The 22799-nt window shown below is 41.7% G+C and overlaps 2 protein-coding genes and 1 non-coding gene across 5 annotated transcripts; 2 read left to right on the forward strand and 1 right to left on the reverse strand.

Moving 5' to 3' along the window:
* Window positions 1-206: 206 nt before the first annotated feature.
* mvb12a (multivesicular body subunit 12A) lies at window positions 207-5114 on the reverse strand. Of its 3 annotated transcripts, none has more exons than XM_060046416.1 (10): window positions 4954-5114; window positions 4309-4404; window positions 4094-4177; window positions 3898-3997; window positions 3391-3520; window positions 3001-3138; window positions 1851-1930; window positions 1523-1578; window positions 1363-1428; window positions 207-1253 (listed from the first exon to the last, which is right to left on the reverse strand). In XM_060046416.1, the coding sequence occupies exons 2-10, from the start codon at window positions 4402-4404 to the stop codon at window positions 1176-1178; spliced, it is 828 nt and encodes a 275-aa protein (XP_059902399.1). In that variant the 5' UTR covers window positions 4954-5114; the 3' UTR covers window positions 207-1175. The 3 variants fall into 3 exon arrangements, with proteins under 3 accessions (XP_059902399.1, XP_059902401.1, XP_059902402.1); XM_060046418.1 differs by having other exon boundaries at window positions 4309-4431; window positions 4954-5094; XM_060046419.1 differs by lacking the exon at window positions 4309-4404 and having other exon boundaries at window positions 4954-5088.
* On the forward strand, window positions 2683-2754 carry trnaa-ugc (transfer RNA alanine (anticodon UGC)). Its single transcript has one exon. It is a non-coding gene; the product is annotated as a tRNA-Ala (tRNA).
* A 3123-nt stretch (window positions 5115-8237) lies between the features above and the next one.
* On the forward strand, window positions 8238-21592 carry LOC132453512 (pre-B-cell leukemia transcription factor 1-like). The gene is made up of 8 exons (XM_060046409.1): window positions 8238-9533; window positions 10565-10638; window positions 15710-15954; window positions 16395-16585; window positions 17308-17443; window positions 18039-18195; window positions 19908-19995; window positions 20447-21592. Exons 1-7 carry the CDS (start codon window positions 9349-9351, stop codon window positions 19949-19951), a joined length of 1032 nt encoding a protein of 343 aa, XP_059902392.1. The 5' UTR covers window positions 8238-9348; the 3' UTR covers window positions 19952-19995; window positions 20447-21592.
* The last annotated feature ends 1207 nt before the right edge of the window (window positions 21593-22799 follow it).

Below are 22799 nucleotides of genomic sequence, written 5' to 3' on the forward strand. Positions count from 1 at the left end.
TCACATATCAGTCATAAATGGTTCCAACGGAACAAAATTGTGCCTCAGGGTACACTATAATATCAGATTTAAATAGATGTACCAAGTCAAAAGCAAAACAACTCTTCTACTTCCAGCAATGGGACATGCAGCACGATAAAATAGGCTTTCGCTATAGTACATCTGCTTGGTGCCTTCAAGTATGCCCCTTAAAAGAAAACAGAATATTTATTTTAAATTGTTCCCAAGCCTTTATTGTTCTATTAAACATATCATAAATATATTCCACAAATTATAAAGTATTTCCCCATAATGTCCCAAAGATGACAACTGAAGAAGTATTCTCTCTGTAACCGACATCGTCGTGACAAATAAAGTCAAAAGAGACAATTGTGACAAATAAAGCACAACATACAATAGATACATCAATCCAATAAACATTATGTTATGTATATTAGATGTAAAGAACCATGGCCCTTAAATGCAGTAAATTTGTTCTCCCAACAATTGTGTATGAATGTACATAATCGACATCCAAAGTCTACCCACCACCCACTGATATACAAATGAGCTTCAGTCATAAATATACACGTACCACATGCCACACATCAAACAATGTTTGCCCAGTCCCATGAAATCTTTAATGGGCCACAATGATGAATGTGTAATTAATATGTAATAAAAGATAGACTTGGTTGATTGGAACTGCGTGAGATATACATCTACAATCATCTTGTTTGCTTTCCACATTCTGTAGTGTACAACGTCATATATATATATATATATATATATATATATATATATATATATATATGTACGATAGATCTATATAATAATAACAAAAATATACATTTAGATATGTAAATAGTGTGATGAAAGGAAGTGAAAGGAAAAAATGTAACAGCCCCACCAACCCCCTCAACAGTTTCTCACTTCCTTCGGCAAATCAAAACTATGTCATGGGATTATATTAACCATCACCTTTACCCAAGACATAACATAAACCCTTGTATGATAAAAGTTTCTCAGACAGATATGAATCAGATTCAGTTGTATTGCATATTTAACCAATTTCAAATATTACAAACGTTTTACTTAACGATGACGTGAGGAATCATACTGACAACTTTTCAGGAACACATCAGATGTCCAAGGGTCTTATGGCATGGGAGGTCTAAGTGTGAAGGGTGTTGACACTATGAGGCAACCTTAGTCAAAGCTGAAGGCCTTGTCCTTTTTGCTGCGTGTTCCTCGACAGCAAAAGTGTAGTTATACTGAAAATGCAAAGGAACAGTTCAAGTGTCATGAACATCACTGTACAATACAAACTGTGAAATGCAGAGTATAGTGTGGTGCGGTATTGAACTGTTGAAAAGGTCATACCTCATTTTCAATGTCTTGGAGTGATTTTATACGAATGTCATCCAATTGTGGGTTCAGCTGTAGATTCTGTCAGGGAAAAATAATGTTATATGATCTATTCTTTTAGAGACGGTCATTTGTAAATGGAAGAAGAAAGAAAGAAAGAAAAACATAAACACACCTTGGAAGTTTGGAAGTCATATTTTGGGTGAAGAGTGAAGGGAACTCCATCGATGGCTTTGGAACATGAACATATTTTCATTGAGTTGATCCAAAACATTATGGTTTACAATACAATAAAGAGTCAATCATTATTATTTTTTTGCAGATACCTTAACCAGCTTGACTAGCCTTGACTTGGATAGCAAAGAAGTTAACAAATAAAGTAAGTAACAGAAAAAAAATAAAAAATAAAATGTTAATTTATCAAAAACTATCAAAAAAAAGAGAAGCTTAGGGTTAACATCTTATTAGCATTAATTTAACTTTTAGAAGCAGTCTTGGCCAACCTGTGGTGACATCCACATGATTCTGCGTGACGTCTTTGCGCCTCATGCTGAGCTTCATAGAGGGCTGGGTAGGTGGGTTACTTTGGATACAACAAGAAAGAGAAAGCTGGTGATAGGACAACTCACTTTTTTTATTCAAATAACTGCCTCCTTTGTTCTATTGAGGTTAGGCCTCTGCAAGATACTTCCAAATTTCTTGTTTATTTTTTTGGGTTTATTTCCAAATAAAACCAGTATTAACTGGAGAATAATAAATGTTGTTTAAAATTTGTTGCCATTCCTGTTGCCGTAATAAAAATAAATCAATAAAAAATATGTATAAGAATGTTGTTAGGGCTTAACGATTAATCGAATTCAAATCGAAATCGCGATGTAATAGAACAGGGTATGCAAATCGCAAAGGCTGCAAAAAAAAAGTGATTTGTTACCGTTACTGACTGGATATCAGTACGATTCATTTATTTATTTTATTTTACAATTCAATAGTTAAATAAATAAGTTTATAATATAAATTAATCTCAACACATCGGCCTGGCCTAAAGGAAAGAGCAGTTTTTATGTTGACTGCTTCCAATGTTGTGTTGGTCATACTAAAGAATGATTTATTTATTTTTTAATGAATAGAACACAACATAAGGAACTTAATAAATTATAGAAATCGCACATTGAATCGCAATCACAATATTGGTCAAAATAATCGCAATTAGATTATTTCCCCAAAATCGTTCAGCCCTAAATGTTGTCATGTGTTGTAATGGTATCTTTTAATGTCTTTGAAGAGCATGCGTCTTACATAAAAATATAATCAACTCCGCAATAACATAACATGGAAGGGGATGTAGCTCAGTGGTAGAGCGCATGCTTTGCATGTATGAGGCCCCGGGTTCAATCCCCGGCATCTCCAGTAGTGTTTTCCTATTTGGTCAATGGTTACAATTCCTGGTAAAGGCTTGGGTTCTACTCTGGCCATGGACGCTATTTTTAACTCTTATAACTAGCACTTAATACTAGTACCGTCCTTTACTTTTATCTGTGACACATCTTATCAAAATACTTACATACCAAAAGGCAATGTTTCAATACTCCAACTGAAAAAACGGAGAGCTGCCACATTCAAGACCAACAGCATAATGCTCACTGAAAGGAATACCTGGGTGGAAGGCTGGGCTGGACAGACGGATCCAGAGAGAGTCTGCGGAGGTCCAGGCTGACACTCCGAGGCTTGGCTTGCGGTATCGGGTTGGTAAACGGGCCCGTTTTACACCAAATCACATACCCATGGATGTCTCTGGACAAAGTGAAGGTACAGGTGGATATGCTGTTAATCTAAGTATTATTATTAGTATTACAATCTCAGGAGAGGGAGAGGGAGACCACAAAAATGGACCAGAGATATTCTAGTTTAAATAATATATTAAATGCAAAACCATGCAATGGTGCAGGTGTAATGAATGCAGTATAAAACCAAATAGGAGAGGACAGATGTGTGTACTTAAATGATTGCACCTTGAGTTTGTACGACCAGCGGTGAAAGACTTACCCCACACATGTGTAGTGCTGCAACATCATTTTGCTCCTGGCAGTCACTTTGAGATCCAGCACCGCAGTGTCCACGCTCCCCATCGGAACCACACGCACACACATACGCTTCCTCTTCGACACCGACGCCCCTGAGGAAGCGCACACACACACACACACACACAGACACACACACACACAGACACCCAATAGTAATTCAGAAGTACTTAGTGACTGTGGTGTTTGATTCCTAGCCAATGGAAGTCTGTACTGTAGCAAGCCTTCAGACCCCCGTCCATACCTGAACCTACATTACAGATATACAAATTCTTCTGCTAAGCCCCTGGCATAAAAGCCTCTGACAAATGACCTAAAGGCAAATAAAAGCATTTATGTTGCATCTTTAGGTGACCTTGGGTGTCTTGAAAGGCGCCTCTAAATGAAATGTATTATTATTATTATTATCTATATGTGGATCCACTGTCATGATACAGCCAGCTGTGCTTGTGCATGTGTAACACTTTCTTACTAGGCTCTAGGTGTTCTGCGATGAAGCGATACCCATGAGGAATAGCATCCTTTTCTGAGAGGATTCTGACATCAGCCAGCACCACCCCCCCAGACTGTTCCTAGAATAGGATGTTCAGGTCAGAGTGAGAGAGGTTAGGAGTGAGAGCCACTTTGTATGAAGTATCAGAGATAATAGAAGTCAGTAAGTGTCCTACCTTGCTATAACAAAGATAGTAGCCGGCCCTCATTGCAAAGCTGCGTGTGAAGTTGGCAGCGGCCCCATCCTCAGTGATGGTTATCTATGAGAACCACAATCAACAGAAGAAAACGGAGAGTACTTTAGGATTTTGTCCGTACCTTCATCAATTTCACATATTAATAGGTCGGTCCTTGAACATCAACATCAAATCCATCTGTGATTGGATCCTACCAGACTGAAGTCTTTTGGACAGGTACCGCTATTGGAGGTCCATGCTAATCCAGTCACTGGACTGATGGGTACACCCCCTCGCTCCATCAGAGACATCTGAGAAGGATTAGAAATAACATGAAGCTGCACGCTGACATTAAAGCTTCCATAGTAACGTAAGACAAATGTCACCGCTATCACAAAGGGCGGTCAAAACATTTTAAGTCGAAACTTTATTTGGTTGGGCCCTATGTGTAGGACTACCTAAGGACATAATGCCATTTCTAGGTAGGAATAGTGCTAATATGAGTAGTAAAAACCATCAAAGACATCAGGTTGGCCTACGTTAGTTGGCCTACGCATGTGTTGAATGATGTAGAAAAAGGTCTTCCCTACATCGTGTAGCCTAACGTTACATAATGTATACGTATAGATGTACACAATGTTAACCTATTTATACATATCCATTCGGGGAGTGGATATATTTCATCATTAAGGGCAATGCATACGGATCGACATAGCATACTGACAGCCTGAAACCAATACAGGCCAGGTTCAGCAGCAGAAAGGCACAATAGGCAGAAGTTGGATGATACATGGTGAAAACTTTGTACAGTTTGTTTATTCTCGTAAATGTTCTCTTATAATCTTAAAATAAATACTTACGGTTGACTTGTGTATAATTTCTCGATCTCCTGTGCAGTCCTGTGTGACCCCTACAACGTTTTCGAACCCCCTTGAAACTTCTTGTATTGTTGTCACTTTCAAATCAGGAAGTACTAGTTCCGCGATTACTTCAATTCCCAACAGCCTTTCTCTTCATGTAAATTGACTCTGGAAAAATCGTTACGTGGTCTGACCACAAGGTGGCCCCATAACTCATGTTGGAGGATATGGTTTATTTGCCGAGGTCCATCGGCGACTGTTGTTGTCCATACATTTTCAGAGCGTGTCCAATATAGCGTGTTCATGATCAATATCTTGTTTATTAAAAGCAATATATGAATTGATATTCTCTTCTGTATCACACAGTATGTACCCTACATAAGCTCTGCATTCCCGTCCTCAATTTAAAAACACAAGGGAACCAACATGGATTTTCCTCCGTAGGAAGCAGTTTTCTTAAATGCACGTAGGTGTAGGTGTGTTGGGGGAAGGATAGGCGGAGGGGTAAGGGTGTTGAGAGAAGAATCGATTCTCATTTACATGAAAATGAGGCAGAGCCTTTAGAGAGTGAGGGATGGAGCAACGGAGGGAAGGATAATAGAGGGGGAAGGGTGATAGAGAAAAGGGCAAGGGAGAGCCGAAAAATAAAGAAGGTTAGTGCGATTTAAGGTAAGACACATTCAACGAGATACTTGGGAGGAGAGGGAGCATGAAATGTTCATGAGATGACGACACAGAAAAGCAAAGAAAGGGTAAGAAAAAGAGCCACGAGGGGGGAAAACACTAGAAAATCCATACTCCTCCCAAACAGACACAAGCAAAACATTGGTTTAATTTAAGAGCCTGTTAAGGTGACCTGTCGTATGGACACATTGCAACAACAGTTCAAGTGGTTTTTAAACAGAATTAATTTGGTTGCAAAACTAAGCCGAATACACATTTAAATCTGTATATTATTTGTTTATTAAATTCAAGGAATTCCGGTTTATTCTGATTTATAAGCTACTGCTACCAGGCCCACAATATATATAAAAATATATACAGTATTTATAAAAAATATATGCATACATATATATATATATATAATATTTATTTATTTATTATTTCCGAAGCCAGACATATAAAGACAATATATTCTATCCATTTTAATATATAGGTAATAGACCGAGACAAAAAAGGAGAGAAAGTGAGGGAGAGAGCAGGAGAAAGAGACGGATAGGCTAACGGGGAGATGAGATACACACTTAGATGAAACATCCAGTGGTGCTCGGGTCCCCGTTGGCATGGCAACATGCAGAGCAACTCACTAGGGGTGGCTTTTGGGGGGCTGGGATGGATGGACTGTGCCATATGGCTGAAAATAGAATTTAGTATTTAGTGAATTTTACTTAATTGGGTAATTTACCATTGACCAATCAATGATAATTAATCAGTGAACTGCATAGTGTGTGTGTGTGTGTGTGTGTGTGTGTGTGTGTGTGTGTGTGTGTGTGTGTGTGTGTGTGTGTGTGTGTGTGTGTGTGTGTGTGTTTGAGCTCAGGGGTATGTGACTATGTGCATGAGATATATATTATTTATTTACATTGGTGTATGTGTTACTGCATATTAATGGTTTATGCTTCTATCTGAGCAAAGGTTTGCAAGAAGGACAGAGAGAGAGAAGACTGAGGAAAGCGGCTTGGGTTGACATGTAGTATCAGAGATTAACTCATACGTTACACTATTAAGCTTCCTTTCTCCGTCAGAATGACAGCGAGGCCAGACTCGCAGACCACACACATTCACACACATGAGAAGCTGCCGGTGGGCCAAACATCAAGCTGTGGAATTTTCTGTGACGCTATACTCTCAGGAGGCCTCAATCACACCGGGTAGCTTTTGCACAAACGAGCAATGACATGCAGACACATTGCCAGCCCGAACACAAGCCTTGCACACACAATATCATACACACACACTCACAAAAACGCAGAAACACACACTCATATGCACAAATGGACATGTGAACAAACACAAACACACACACAGAAACATACAAACACACACACATACACTAACACAAACACACACATACACATGCACAAAAACACAAACTCACAAAAACACATGCAAACAAACACAAATACCCTCAAACACACAAACATACACGCTGTTAAGATAGATGTGGGGTAAAGGAGAAGGATGTGGTAAGTGGAGGTGTAAATTAAACTCTGAACCAGGCTGCAGCCCTACCCCCCTCTCCCAGACCAGCCGTCAATCATTCTGAGAGGGGGCGGGGTAATGTCCCAGCATTCTATTTCCCTACTCCTCCCCCTGCTATGGCAACCATGCTGAGAATCAAATGAGGGGACGGAGTACATCTGTCGCAAACTCTCAATTTATGGGTAAATAAAATATTTAGATTTAGGGACGCACTATGTTTTGTTGTTTTCCGAGATGGTTTTATAAAGTGTTGTTGAGTGAAAGTTTGTGGCGGTAGAGACCTATCAGTGATATGGACCAGTCACACATAAACTACAACACAGAATTAAAAACATAGCTTCCACAAAAGGCTCTTCGTTAATATGATGCAATTTATCACACGGTACTACTACGCACACACAAATATAGAAACACACACACACACACACACACACACACACACACACACACACACACACACACACACACACACACAAACACACGCACACACAGAGAGACACAGACACACATACACATCGAGGTAATTGAGTCGTTAGCTATAAGAGTGGAGACTCAGACACTGCTCTGTCTTCATCAACAGCGATTTTCTCATTAGAGCAAAGATGAAAGGATGTCTCAATCTTTCTAGAACAAAGAGGCTTAGACCATAGCCGTTTACCGAAGTATAACGTAACATAAGTATACCCCTGTTGGACCAGTTGTTCAATCAATGTGTTACTTTTTCCAATGGTTGAACAGCAGTTCTGATATGGTGACAGATTTTGTGTCATTGGGCCACCTCCTTTGTGGGGTTCCATGTGCTGGTGGTCGTCCAACATGTGCAGCCTGATCATCAGTCTCAAGTCTCGTATGGGGCTATGGGGTTGTCGTAAAAGGCTCTAGTGTACATAAATACATTAGTGACCCCGTGCAAGATATAAACATAAAAAAAACTCGCCTACATTATTCGCCAAACATAAAAAGAAACGACGGTTTCCATGGTGAACAGATGAACTCGCCCCTCTGCGGTGTGAAAAGAAACTGCACTATTCCCTGGGGCCTGCTGACGTAGCGGGGAGGGATGGGGGGTCGAGTGCCGAGCCTCGTCAGAACAGCACAGGGAGGGAGGAGTGGAGAGAAAGAGACCAGAGGCTCTGTGGAGGAAAACGGGAATAAACACTTCATACCCTGAGCCAGCCTGATTTTTTGTTTTGGGAATTTTTAATCCAATCCAAATAGACAGTGTGGAGTGTCCAGGACATAGTATTTTTAAAACGCGACTCCAAGGGGGATTGGGACGGTTGCATACTTTTAATGACTGTGCAGGTCGTATATTGGAAGGCTACTATTCGAAGAGAAGAAGAAGGCGAGGACGAGCAGGCTGCGATACATGGTCACTTTTGGATCAACTCTTCCTTTGGATATACACACGACTCGTCGTCGTTTCCACCAGCAATGTCTCAACGTTTGCAATAGCATATATCTTCTCGGTGGTGGGCAACAGAAGCTAGAATTTGGAAAACAGGCCGTGCACTCTACACGAATCCGAAATGATTCACGTTGGTAAAGAGATTCAGCGTCGCCGTTCTTCTCGTTCATAGTCAAGTCCGTACTCTCCCCTTTGTCGTTTGTATGGCTGACCGTTTCAAAGACAGCCATTCTACCTTTTTTTCCTTTCCAAGCCGCTTCCCCTCTCGTGAGCCTCTCGCCCGGGCGTGCAGCGGACGGTGGAAGGGAAGCCATGCACACGCGCGTCCCACTCCCGATCTCAGAATAGATTCGTGCAGATCGTGGTCTCACATGCCAAAGACGGATCGCGGATTGTAAAAAAGAAAAAAAAAAGAGAGAAAAAAAGGCTTATTTGCTCGCCGTGTCAACTTACTGAATGACACGTCAATTGTAAATCTGTACTTTTTTTTCCATGTCTCTTTGTTATGCAGATAAACATATGCGCCTAAGCCAAACCAGCTCTAAAGAGGACTGCTCGTTCACAATTGTATGACCTGTTCGTCAGTGCCTTTGTTTGGATTATTTTCCTTTCGATTTTTGGGGGATAACTTTTAAAGCTCTATTCGAGTCTATTCTCGCTGTATCCAATTGTAGCAACTACCTCTTTAAAAAAAAAGAAAAAAAAAGGAAACACCTTTTCCCTCATCCGCTCCACATTGGGACAATTATTTCCCATCCTGTCAAAACGACATTTTGTCAAAAGGTATGGAAGACCAGGCCCGCCTAATGTCGGGTCTCGTTGGACTATCTGGACTGTCTCAAGGGGACATGGGCGACCATGACGCCCTACGGAAGCAACACAACCTCGGGCAACCACAGCAGGACATCGGGGACATTCTCCAGCAGATCATGGCCATCACGGACGAGAGTCTTGACGAAGCCCAGGCCAGGTAATAACAAAGAGACGTTAGCCGAGTAAACCCAACTATACACTTGAGACTCCATTTGCAGTGAGAAGGATGGGGGGGGGGGGGGTTTGATGTTAAGTTCATGCTTACGGGACCCATACCTGCATATTGTAATTCTGTGGACCACAGCATGTGCTGCTTCGCGCCCTCTCCAGCATATAAATGTAACGGCCGCCCAGCGGTCACATTAACTATAATGAGTTTGCTATGTGCCTCTGATTTATCGGCCATCGTATGTCATTAACATCGACAAAGGGCCCGATAAGAGAAACGGACTCAGGGAGGGGGGGACAGGGGGTGGGGGACGCGGCCACCTCGCCCATTTGTGATGCAGATTAACATTTGGGTTCCGTTAGGTAGTGACAGAAGGGGGCCAGTTGAGGTTATGGTGAGGGGGACGTTTAGCAGTTAGTGAAGCAGCTTACCGGTTCGAGATGAGAGATCACATTTCATTTTGTTTGACCCCTGTGCATGCTGTAAATAGCCCCTCTGACCCAGGCACACCTCTCTCTCTCTCACACACACACACACACACACACACACACACACACACACACACACACACACACACACACACACACACACACACACACACACACACACACACACACACACACACACACACACACACAGACATTTATGTATGTATTTAATAGAATACATATAAGCTAGGTTTGGCTGCTCTACTCTCACCTTCCTCTTGCTCTGTTTTTTTTGTCTTGGTATGCCTTTAATTTGATTTTCCCTTGCTGTCCTATTTATTTATTTTATTGGTTTATTTGAAAGATATTGCGGGCATCCAGTGGATTATTATGTGTAATAGATAGTTATGTGTTCAGCAGATACTTTTTTTTGCATTTCTGATAAAGAATCAACAACACACAGACACACACACACACAAAGCACACACACATGCGCTGCGTGCTATGTGCGTGTGTGTATTCAAATCAAATCAGTTCATAATTCACCATCACTGCATCCCTGACTCTGCTGTCTTGCTCTTGTCCACCAAGGAAACACGCGTTAAACTGTCACAGGATGAAGCCCGCCCTCTTCAGTGTCCTGTGTGAGATCAAAGAGAAAACCGGTGAGTCCGAGTTCCAAAGCACACCATGCCCCCGCCTCCCCCCCTTCCCTCCCTTTCAACCAATGAACAAAAGTGTTACCAGCTGGTAACACAGGGGGGGTCGGACCAAAACAAAACAAAGACACTATGATCAATCAGCAAAAAGTTAGAATTCCATCTCATAGCGGCACACACAGAGAACACTTGGGGTGGCTGCCGATTCAGATTCAAGATGATGGGCTAACTTATTGAGGATGTGCTACTGCTTTTTTAAACTTTTACATTTTGCATAATTAGTCCTTATGGGGATTGTAGTCTTTTGAGGCTGGATGGGGCAGGGCCTTACACTTCCCAGTACCTCGGTCGTTGTCAAGTATAATATTGCTATTAGTATGCCTTATCTGCTTATTATTATTATTGCATTATCTGTTTTTGTGCATTGCAACTGCAAGCGTGTGGTTGAAATGGTTCTAATTCTGTCTTACAATGAAGTGGAAGAAGGGATTAAATTAACTTTTTGATTTCACATGGGCCTGGGACAGTTTGGTTTGAATGAATAAACTAACCAAAGGGTAAAGGAGTCCAGGAAAAGTCTCCTAAACCTCCCTTCTCCCACAGCCCGTTTGACTACTCCCTCTACTTAATTATTTACACAAAATCCTTCAGACAATCAAGCTTATGAGAAAAATTCATTTCAGTTCGATCCCCCCCGTCCTCCCTTCTCTCTCTCTCTCTCTCTCTCTCTCTCTCTCTCTCTCTCTCTCTCTCTCTCTCTCTCTCTCTCTCTCTCTCTCTCTCTCTCTCTCTCTCTCTCTTTCTCTGTGCATGAACACTCTGCCTCTCCATTTCCCTTTCTTCCCCGTCCTGAGACGGAATGGAACCAATTAAAATAGCTCCTCACATGACAACAAGCAGTAAGACCAAAGCCCTCGTCTGTGGGATGTGATCCAACCCTCTTCCTTCTCCCTGGCCCTCCTCCTATTCTCTAAATACATTGGTTTATTTTGCTGTCATTCTAAATCAGTCTTGTGTCTTTCTCCTCTCTTTTTTCTGACCCTTTCTCTTTTTCGCTCGTGTTATTTCACATCCTCTCCTCTATTTATATCTGTGCTCTTCTCTCGCCTATTTTAGAGTATATTCCAGGAAACAAAACGTTTCATTTTTTACTAGCATTAAAAAAGACACCAGCAAGAGAGCGGCAGGACAGACAGTTAGTGAGAGAGGCACAGAGGGAGAAATGGGGAGAGAGAGAGAGAGAGAACAGAGAGAGAAAACAGAAAGGGGGAGGGAGTAAGAGACAGCACAAGACTGAGAAGAGAGCGAGAGACAGATTGATGGATGAGTTTGAACGGGAGGCTGTAATGTTGTTTTTTTTCATGGATTGGCAGACAGTTGATAAGCTCCAGAACCTGCGTGCTGGCGGTCTTCCCCCTCTCATAGTCCTCCTCGCTGGGGAACCATTGTCGCACGCTGCCCCTGTGACTGCCTAAACTCGGGTGGGCCATGTTGTGTATCTGCTAACTCTACCACTCACACACAGAGAGAGAGAGAGAGAGAGAGAGAGAGAGAGAGAGAGAGAGCATTCTCTCTTTCAGTCTGTTCCCTCTCTATAATGCTCTCTCTTACACTCTCCTCTCTCCCTCCCCCATCCGTTTTCCTCTCGCTCTCTCTTTATCACTCTTCTCTCTGTCACTCGCTGTCACCCTTTCTCGCCCAGACACACTCCTTTTCTCTCGGACTCTCTCTTTCTCATTTCGTCATTGTCTCTCTTTCACTCTCTCTCTTTGTCATTCTGAGCACCCCCCCCCCCCTCTCTCTCTCTTGCTCTCTGTCCCATCACACTAGAATGACTGACGCTGTTCAGTCAATGGATAAACATCTTTATTTTGTGCTTCCTCTGTCTTTATTTATTCATATGTAGCTTACAAGTATACACAGACACCTATCAAGGCGCACACACACACACACACAAGCGCACACACACATGCAGAGGAAGGGTGTGATGTTGTTTCTCTGTGTATGTGTGCACACTGCTCTATACAGAGGGGGCGTTTTGGGAGGCCGGCCTGTGATCCAGACTAATTATCACTTAATTACAATTAATGGGACTGGACTACCCTAAAACATTTGCAATATTTTCCCGCTCCATCTCTCAGCCTCTGTTCGCTCTCAGTTTCAAGGCGAAACAATCACCGCAACACGGTGGTCATGCATTGACACTTATGAGATCCTCTTTCCTCTGAGCTCATGTCTGCCACGGGCCTACCAGGCCAGTGCAACTTGGGAGAGGGCAATGGATGATTGCAAAGATGAAATTGTAAATAACATCCGAAACGAGCTCAATTACTATCCAAACACCCTTATGTTTATATCAAACAATTTGTAAATATATAACTTCGCTTTCATTTTTCATTCAGTTCCACCTCCTATCTGCACTAATAATAGATCTTATCTCAGGTCTTGGACCCAAAACATACTGTAACTCTCAAAATAATTTGTTACTTTGGTGAGATTCAATGGCATTGAGATATCTCTCCGAAATTAGCTCAGCAGTGTGTTTTGTGTGTTGGACGTTCAGACGTGGAGAATTCTCTGTTGAATAGATGAGAGGAGAATGTTTGGAAATAGAAGATGCTGAGGGGTGGGAAATGAAATGGGAAAAAAACCTGGCGTTGGAAAGCATGAAAGGATTTAATAACAGGAAAGAGAGCGGGGAAGGAGAGGAGAGGATGGGGAGCTTTCTATTTCTAAACCATACACTGTCCTAATCCACTCCACCGGCTTCTTCTCGATCCTCCTAGTAGCCAGGTTTTATGCACACACATGCAGACACAATTACACCCACACAAGCACACACATCCAGACACACTCACAAACACACCCACCCACACAAACAAACACACATACTCACGTTGGCCCAACACACAGTGACAACATCTTCACAACTGAAGCATGAAAGTGCATGCACCCATTGGTGCACACACTGTTTTCACTCCACAACAAAAGGGTTCAGACTACAAGCAGCAACTAGACCAGGAATCACACCTCGTCCATCTCCACCGTGTCATCGACGGATTACCTTGCCTACATCGTGCTTAATGGATTATTGGGTAATCGGGAGAATAAAGTAATCTGGTTAGCCTGCTGCATTAATATTTACCATGGTGTCAGAGCTTCTGTTGGGGGTGTGTCTGTAAACCTGGCTGGAGGTGGGGGGTAGGTCAGTGACGGCTGGGGGTCGGGGGTCATAGAGATGGGGGTTGGGGATGACTAGAGGTTCCGATCTTTGAATGCAGTTTCATCTGTGTGTGTGTGTGTGTGTGTGTGTGTGTGTGTGTGTGTGAGTGAGTGTGCTCCGTGGCCTGGCGGTTAGCCAGCTGCGGAGGCTGTCATAGCCCTCGTTGTGGGATTATGAATGTGTGAGAAGATCCCTGCAACTACACAGTAATTGCCACCTAATTTGCATAACTGTGCAAATTAATGACCTCTCAAATGAGCATTCATTTTTCACAGGGTCTTTAGTAGCTCCTTAAGAGCCCCTGTTAATTAAAGGCTGTGTGCCTGTCTGCATCCAACAGTGTGTGTGTGTGTGTGTGCGTGTGTGTGTGCGTGTGTGTGTGTGTGTGTGTGTGTGTGTGTGTGTGTGTGTGTGTGTGTGTGTGTGTGTGTGTGTGTGTGTGTGTGTGTGTGTGTGTGTGTGTGTGTGTGTGTGTGTGTGTGTGGGAGGGGTGTTTGTGTTTCTGTATTTTTTTCTTTGCTTGCAGGATGCCGGGCAGAGCCGGCATCACCACCATAGCAACAGCTAGTGTTTTTTTTGTTGTTGTTCTATTCATTCTCTTCTTCTTTCCCTTCTCTCACTCTGTCTCTCTTTGTCTCCCCTCGCTCTGTCTCTTCGTCTGCCTCTGTAGATCACAATGTGCGACTGTGTTGCAGCCATCACTGGACACGCACACACACACACACACACACACACACACACACACACACACACACACACACACACACACACACACACACACACACACACACACACACACACACACACACACACACACACACAGAATAACACGTAGTAAATTGACTTGATCTGAGGCAAACACAAACAGAGCCAGTGTTTCCTACGTCACGCGAGGTCTGCGTTAACAGCTGCATCGCTTTGTGTTTAGCAGACGCTTTCTAAAGGGTTGTAAGAGCGGCCAATAATACGTCGCTTGTTACAGGTGAATGAAAATAGTGAAGCGGATTTCTGGGTTGGGGGGTTGTTGTTTTTTTGGCAGGCTTAATTATACACGTCACGCAGGCTGTTGGAGATCTGTCATGATCACATCGATTATCCCAAGCTTCTTGTTGCATTACGTTAATGCCGTAGCATTATAGGGTCGTATATGCAACCGGTGTCCATTGTCACATGTCGTCTAGGAATAGCTTGAGCTGAACCCAGTGTCTGGGTCGCTGGAGATTAGAAGCGGTTTCGCAGCCTGCTGCGTGTCATGTCAATAATGCCAAAGGAGCCTTTGTTGCTATTGTTTTGAAATGCAGTGGGCCTTTTTTTGTATTTATTTTTTAAAGGACATTCCAATGTGAGACTCTTTAAGGCAATGTTTCTCACTCGCATAGACCAAGGGAACAATCACAATTAGTAGTGCGGTGACAGTGGTTATGCCCGGTAAGAGGCTGCACTCTGCTGGTTGTTGAAGGAACTGCAGAAAGAATAACTAAATGGCACCACGCGTACACAACGATTCGGTATGCTGTGGCAAACAATCATCACAAACACGCTTCCTCTATGAAGAAGTCACATTGTGTGACAAAAAGCTTTAAATTTAATGTTTGGGTTAAAATGACATTTTTTTAAACTTGAAATATAAACGTTTCTTCTTGATTCTAACGCCTGTATTCCAGAGTATTAATTATAATAATACTGAATAACTATTCATCTGGGAGAAGCGTCCAGTCTCAAATTCATTATTTCAAAGAGTCACTCTGTGGCATGTAGTTGCAGAACATCACATCGACGATGTAACGTAGTAAGTTAACTACGTCAACTCAAAGACAACATGCTAACACCCTGGTTCCTCTCCCGCCACCACAGTCCTCAGTATCCGAGGGATCCAGGACGAGGACCCCCCCGACCCGCAGATCATGAGGTTGGACAACATGCTGCTCGCCGAAGGCGTGTCCGGCCCGGAGAAGGGCGCGGCTTCGGCTGCGGCCGCTGCTGTCGCCGCGGCGGCAGGCGGCTCTCCCAATGAAGGCAGCATAGAGCACTCAGACTACAGGGCCAAGCTGGCCCAGATACGGCAGATCTTCCACTCTGAGTTGGAGAAATACGAACAGGTAGGAAGGAGAACTACGCAAAAAAAAAAAAAGGTTATTGTGGTTATTTCTAAAACCACTTTTGTTGGTTTGAGGATTATGGTTATGATTATTATTATTTGTATTATTGTTTGCATGATTATAAGTGGATTAGATATATTATTAATATTAGGAAACAGATAAACCACCCAAAGTTCATCAAACACCATCATCACACATCGCCTCCTGAATTGAATCAGTAATATGTTTATCACTGATTCGTTGTTTATTTGTTCTAAAACTTTCTTTGTTTGTTATGATCGATCATTACGGTAATAATTATTATGATGATTATTATTATGCGTGTCACCGTTGTTTATCATCATCACCGTCCCCATCCACATCGTCATCATCAGCATCACCCTTGTCTTTACCCTCCCGGGCCGGCTAACCCTCTCCCCGTCCCTCCCCCCTGGCTCCAGGCCTGCAGCGAGTTCACCAACCACGTGATGAACCTGCTGCGGGAGCAGTCGCGCACGCGGCCCATCTCGCCCAAGGAGATCGAGCGCATGGTGGGCATCATCCACCGCAAGTTCAGCTCCATCCAGATGCAGCTGAAGCAGAGCACCTGCGAGGCCGTCATGATCCTGCGCTCCCGCTTCCTGGACGCCAGGTCAGTGGTTGTTGTTCTTCTTCTTTCTGACTAAAGGACTGCAATTTCATTATTTTTATTCGTGGTTTATTTGAATAGGGACAGATACAGAAACATATACAACTGTGAAACAGTCATCCGATGTTTGCAGCATAGGGTTTCTAGCCAAAGCTTATTTATGACATTTGTCCCTAGTGGGGCTTTTGGTTTAGAATTATAATACAGATGAACATTATTAAAAAGTAAGAAAATGGAAATTAAATTAAATAGAAAATTAAAGAGGATAAAAGAAGACATACAGAGAGCACATTATAAAAAAGTATGCGGGCATGATTGTTGCTGAATAAAGCCACAATTTTGTGTTGTACCACTCAGTGTGTTGATGATTGGCCATCGCAATAAGCGACCATATAATGTCTTCCATCCAGCTGTATGATGGTTTTAGTGTGGGTCAACTAACCTACCAGCCTATCCAGTGGACTTTACCAAACCGGTCGGCCGATCAGTCCATCATACATATGGGTGGACCCTCCCATGTGTGAGGTCACTATCAAGCAGGTTTTGAAAATGGCTTGTAATGACTAATTGACATCACACCTGGTAGTTACTAGGGGACTTTAAAGTTTCACTTTTTGTCATTTGATGCATGTTTATGCACGCTCATGGACCAGGTTAACGACACAGGGATTCCGTACAATGTTGTGTTCTTTCGGCATTGATACGAGCCGTGTGTTTCCCCCCAGACGGAAGCGACGGAACTTCAACAAGCAGGCGACGGAGGTGCTGAACGAGTACTTCTACTCCCACCTGGCTAACCCCTACCCCAGCGAGGAGGCCAAGGAGGAGCTGGCTAAGAAGTGTGCTATAACCGTCTCTCAGGTCAGGGTTCAAGCAGCTCAAACACTCATACCACTCACAGTCAGCCACGCTTCAAAACAGTCTTTACAGCTATTGTTTCTACATGATGTAGAAACAATAGCTGTGTAGGGCTTTGCAATTAATCTGATTTTGGTCGTGAATTCGATTTTCTGGTCATACGATCTCCAAACTAATGTAATTGAGTTGAAACTCGTTTTTTACGGTATATTTGCTTAAGTCATTAAATGTTTTATAGAAATTTCAAAAAGGAACATTTTAACATTTTCTATTTGAATAGTATATTTTTCCGTTCAGTTTCAGTTTAAGTACTCAGTTACTAATCGTGTTTTCAAACTCAAAAATAATCGTTAGAATAATCGTGATTTCAATAATGAATAAAATAATTCCCATAATCTAGCAGCCCTAACATGATGCGCAGTCGTGTTTCTAGTACATGATACACAATAGAGTTAACAAGGACAAAGTAACCAAATCTAGAGTCAGTTCCAATGGTAGTTAAATCTTAAAAGGTTGGCCAAATCCAAAAGTATCTAAATGCTTTAAAGGTCTCTCCTCATGCGTTTCTCTTCCGTCTCTACATCCTCTCTCCGTCTAGGTGTCCAATTGGTTTGGGAATAAAAGAATTCGGTACAAGAAGAACATTGGTAAATTCCAAGAGGAGGCTAACCTTTACGCCATGAAGACGGCCGTGGACGCAGCCAGTGTATCCTCGCAGGCCAGCCAAGCCAATTCCCCCGGCACGCCAAACTCAGGTACACACTGACAAATGCACGCCACTCAGAAGGAAAACCTCATGAGTTTAAGTTTTCCTAACTTAAGACACCTTTATTGTAAGGGCAAATCACTCCATTTATTCACTCCGCTACTCCCAGATTCAGCTGATCGGGGTCTTTGGCTAATGCTCGTCGTACTGATTCCCTGGTAGCCTAGCAAAGGAAAATATAATTCTTCATTTTTTGTTTTCTTTAGACAACAGTTTAGTTTCAGTTTGCTGTTTAACTAATGGCCGGCCTCACTTTTTCAAAACGATCTCCGGTCTATTCTGGTGGAGCTCTGCGGATGTGCCTGGAGAATGTAGATTGTTTTGCTTGATAATGTACCTTTATCTGCTCCTGGTTCTACTAGCGAGAGTTTTTGGAATTTGTCTGACAATTTGCGACATGTGGTGCTTGACTCACAGGAAGCTGTTCAGTGGTCTCTATATGAAAATGTTCAACTGTGAGGCTGTTCATTGTAAAATCCCCACCTAGCCCCATTGAAAAGGGAACTGTTGCTAACTCTGTTAAGATCTTGGGTGTTAACTGGCTCCTTGGTGTAACAGAACCAGATAGCTTGCCTGTGTTTACATGTGATGTGTGTGCATAGTTTAATGTAGCATTCTTTCATACTTTTTAGGGTTCTGTGTGTCTGTAATATTAAGCCAGGCTGTAGATAGTGTGGGCATGTGTGTGTGTGTGTGTGTGTGTCTGTGTTTGTGTTGTGGTATGTGTATTATATGTAATGCATGTGTATGTAATGTGTGTATATAATGTGCGTGGATTTTATTTGTGTTTCATAATGCGTGTTTTTTTATGTGTGTACACGTAATATCTGTTTATGATGTGTGTGTATGTAATGTGTGTGTTTATAATGTGTGTGTATGGCATGTGTGTTTAGAATGTGTGTGTATGTAATGTGTGTGTTTATAATGTGTGTGTATGTCATGTGTGTTTATAATGTGTGTGTATGTAATGTTTGTGTTTATAATGTGTGTGTATGTAATTTGTGTATTTATAATGTGTGTTTATGTGATGTTTGTGTTTATAATGTGTGTGTATGTAATTTGTATGTTTATAATGTGTGTGTATGTAATTTGTATGTTTATAATGTGTGTTTATGTAATGTTTGTTTATAATGTGTGTGTTTATAATTTGTGTGGTTATAATGTGTGTGTGTTTATAATGTGTGTGTTTGTAATGTGTATGTAATGTGTGTTTTTATAATGTGTGTTTATGCAATGTTTGTGTTTATAATGTGTGTGTATGTAATTTGTGTGTTTATAATGTGTGTTTATGTAGTGTTGTTTATAATGTGTGTGTGTTTATAATTTGTGTGTTTATAATGTGTGTGTATTTAATTTGTGTGTTTATGTAATGTTTGTTTATAATGTGTGTGTGTTTATAATGTGTGTTTGTATTGTGTGTTTATAATGTGTGTGTTTATAATGTGTATGTTATGTGTGTGTTTATAATGTGTGTGTATATAATGTGTGTGTTTCTAATGTGTGTGTATGTAATTTGTGTGTTTATAATATGTGTGTATGTAATTTGTGTGTTTATAATGTGTGTGCATGTAATGTGTGTGTGTGTGTGTAATGTTTGTTTATAATGTGTGTGTGTGTGTGTGTAATGTATGTGTTTATAATGTGTGTGTGTGTGTGTGATGTATGTGTTTATAATGTGTGTGTGTGTGTGTGTGTACACAGGAGGATACCCGGCCCCGTGTTACACTCCTGATGGGAGGTTATGAGGACCTGCGTGGAGAATCCCCCCCCCCCCCATCACTGTCTGCATGTGAGTAACCATGGCAAGTAACCATGGCAACCCGTAACACATTACAGTGCTGATTAAGTTGTTTCTGGAGTAGGCTGCAGAAATGCTTTCACTTTTGAAACCAGGAAGCTTTGTTGTCCAAATGACACAACAGGATTTACTTTGGGACACACCTACATGTGTGGAAAAAGTTTTTCGAGTGTAGCGGAAGTGGCATTAAAATAACCATCTGTGAAAGAAGGAACAATGACTACCTGTAAATAAACTACTGATTAACTATTTAATAATTGGTTTACCTTGTGGAAAACTTGACGATTTGAGATGTGGAAGTGAAGTAGCAAGCTGAAAAAGAACCTGCTCTAAGAACCCTCTCTCCCTGTCTCTCTCTCTCTCTCTCTCTCTCTCTCTCTCTCTCTCTCTCTCTCTCTCTCTCTCTCTCTGTGTGTGTGTTTGTCTCCATCTGCTATGCCAGGGTGAAGAGGGTCTGTCGGACAGCACTGATACCTTCTCTGTCTCTAGCGCCCCCTGGAGCCTTGGCAGCGGCCACCCATGTCACCTCAAACTAGGGCCATGTCCACTCCACACACCAGATAAAAGTCAAAACACACCTTTTGCTCTCTGTGTTGGCCTTCCACCCACAGTAAACGTGCTTTTTCCACCAATCGAAAACTGAGCTTTTTTGAAAAAAACAAACAAAGATCTCCAAAAAGGACGACAGATTAACAATGGTCTGGAGCTGTATGGACGAGCAACACGGTATACTTGTGATCCAGGACAATAAAGGCCATATTCCGGTTGGCTGCAGTGTTAGCGCATGACAGATGGAAGGTAAGCGAAGGTGGAGACGCCAGTACGGGCAGAAAACGTTTGGCACAGGATCTGCTTTTCTTTCTGTAATTATCCGCCGTAGTGTGGACATGGCCTAAGACCCCAGTCCTCCCAGTTCCCTCCCCCCCCCCCAACCACCGTCAAAGGCTACCCTGGGGTGCGGCTCAAACTAACAATCCCAGAGAAGCACGCCCACTCGGAGCCGAACCTCAAGCCGAAGAACTAGGAACTAGGAAAAATCTACAAATGAACTTCTAACATTTTACGTTTCTTTGTTGTTGTTGTTGTTTTTATTTTTTATTTTTAATGCTGACACCATGACCAGAACCACAGCCGTTTTATTTGTTTACATAACTTAGAAATTTGTGTTTCGGACAAGGCTCTTGTTTTTTTTTTTTTATAAACACCTGTCATGTTTGTATCTTGTTTAAAACAAAAAAAGTTAATACGATAAATCTAGTCACTGTAGAGAGGCTTTTTTTAAATACTGTTTCACGATGGGACATCTGCTTGTTTATGGCCTGGAGCCAGAAGTGGACTCATTATGATATTTTAAAGAACAAGGAAAAAAGGTTTAACAAAAAAAATTGAAAAAAAATAAAAGAAATGTAATTGTCTTTCATGCATGTAGTCCTTTTTAGATGTTTAGCAATGATTGTATTTTTCTTTTCTCTTTAACTTTTTAAAAAAATTGTTGCTACAGAGAGAAAAGAAATGTATAGCTACAACAAAACCGAAATGGCAAAAAATAACCAAAAATGAATAAACACATTGTATGTCAATTATTTCAGTACTGTTTAGTGTGTGTGTGTGTGTTTTTTAATGAAATACACAAGTAAAACCATCAAACTTGTGTAATTCACTTTGAGAATTAGTGGTTGTGGTTAATGATAGCAGATTAAATTTGATTTAGAGAACTAGCTTGCGACCAGTTTCTACTGCCCTTTAAAGTAGTTTAAAGGCTTTAGTGTTTTCCAGTCGGACGGTAACGGACAGCAGTAAAAAAAATTTATGTTTAGAAAAGGTGGGAATGTATGCAGGAGTGAAGAGGAACAGTGTTTGTATAAGTTGTAGGGTAAGAGCTGCATAAACACTTCTGCTTTACTGTAGGTCAGCCAGTAATGATGTTGTCCAGCTGGCCACTTTTCCTTTAAGCCGGTTTAGATGACGAGAAAAACAAAAGTATTCAACCCTTGAATTAACGTTTAGGAAAGTATCATAAGGCCCAGACGTACAAGTCAACATCTCTGGAGCTGTGCTTACACAATGTCTCTTGCTTACTCAAACCCTAGACCTACTGGAAGTGGGTATTTTCATCACTAGACTTTTTGAAGTGTTCGTGAAATGGCTATTTTTTAATCCTTAGACCAGATATAGGTTTAGGAGGTAAAGAGACAGTTGGCTAAGTATCCATATTCATCATGATAATTAGTAATAAGTATGTGCTGTGATGCAAAAAAAAATTCAACGTTTGAATGTAAAGACAATTTTTCTTTCTTGATTCAGAAATGGATTATTTTCCATGTGCATCACATTAATTTGTTCCCAACTGTCTCCAGACAATATCTTATTGTATTAACCTATTTATCTCAATTCCTTTTTAAAGAGGATCATTCTGTAGAAAAAGGCTCTGTATTTGCTATGTGCCAAAGGACCGTCTAACGGTGTGTTTGATTGCTCGCTGCATTAGGCTACAGCTTCCAACGGTTCATTGGCAGACTAGCAAGCCTGCTATGTTCTCCACCCTTGACCAAAACCAAAACACTGACAAGGGTTTGAAAAAAGAACAGCCTGGATCGCTACTCAAACAACTGTTGTCATGTTAGCACCATTGCAATACTCAGAAAGTCGGCCACAGCAGGGGGCATAGTTTGAGGTCCTTGAAACGAGTTGATTGTGTTCGACTCTGAGCACGCCGCTTCACCGTTCTGCGGTGCTAAAAAGATGGAACAAAGCGTGGGGTCGTGCAACCTTCACATGCGCTGTTGTTCTCATCT

Source organism: Gadus macrocephalus, chromosome 3 (assembly GCF_031168955.1).
Source record: "Gadus macrocephalus chromosome 3, ASM3116895v1".
NCBI classification, from domain to species: Eukaryota; Metazoa; Chordata; class Actinopteri; order Gadiformes; family Gadidae; genus Gadus; species Gadus macrocephalus.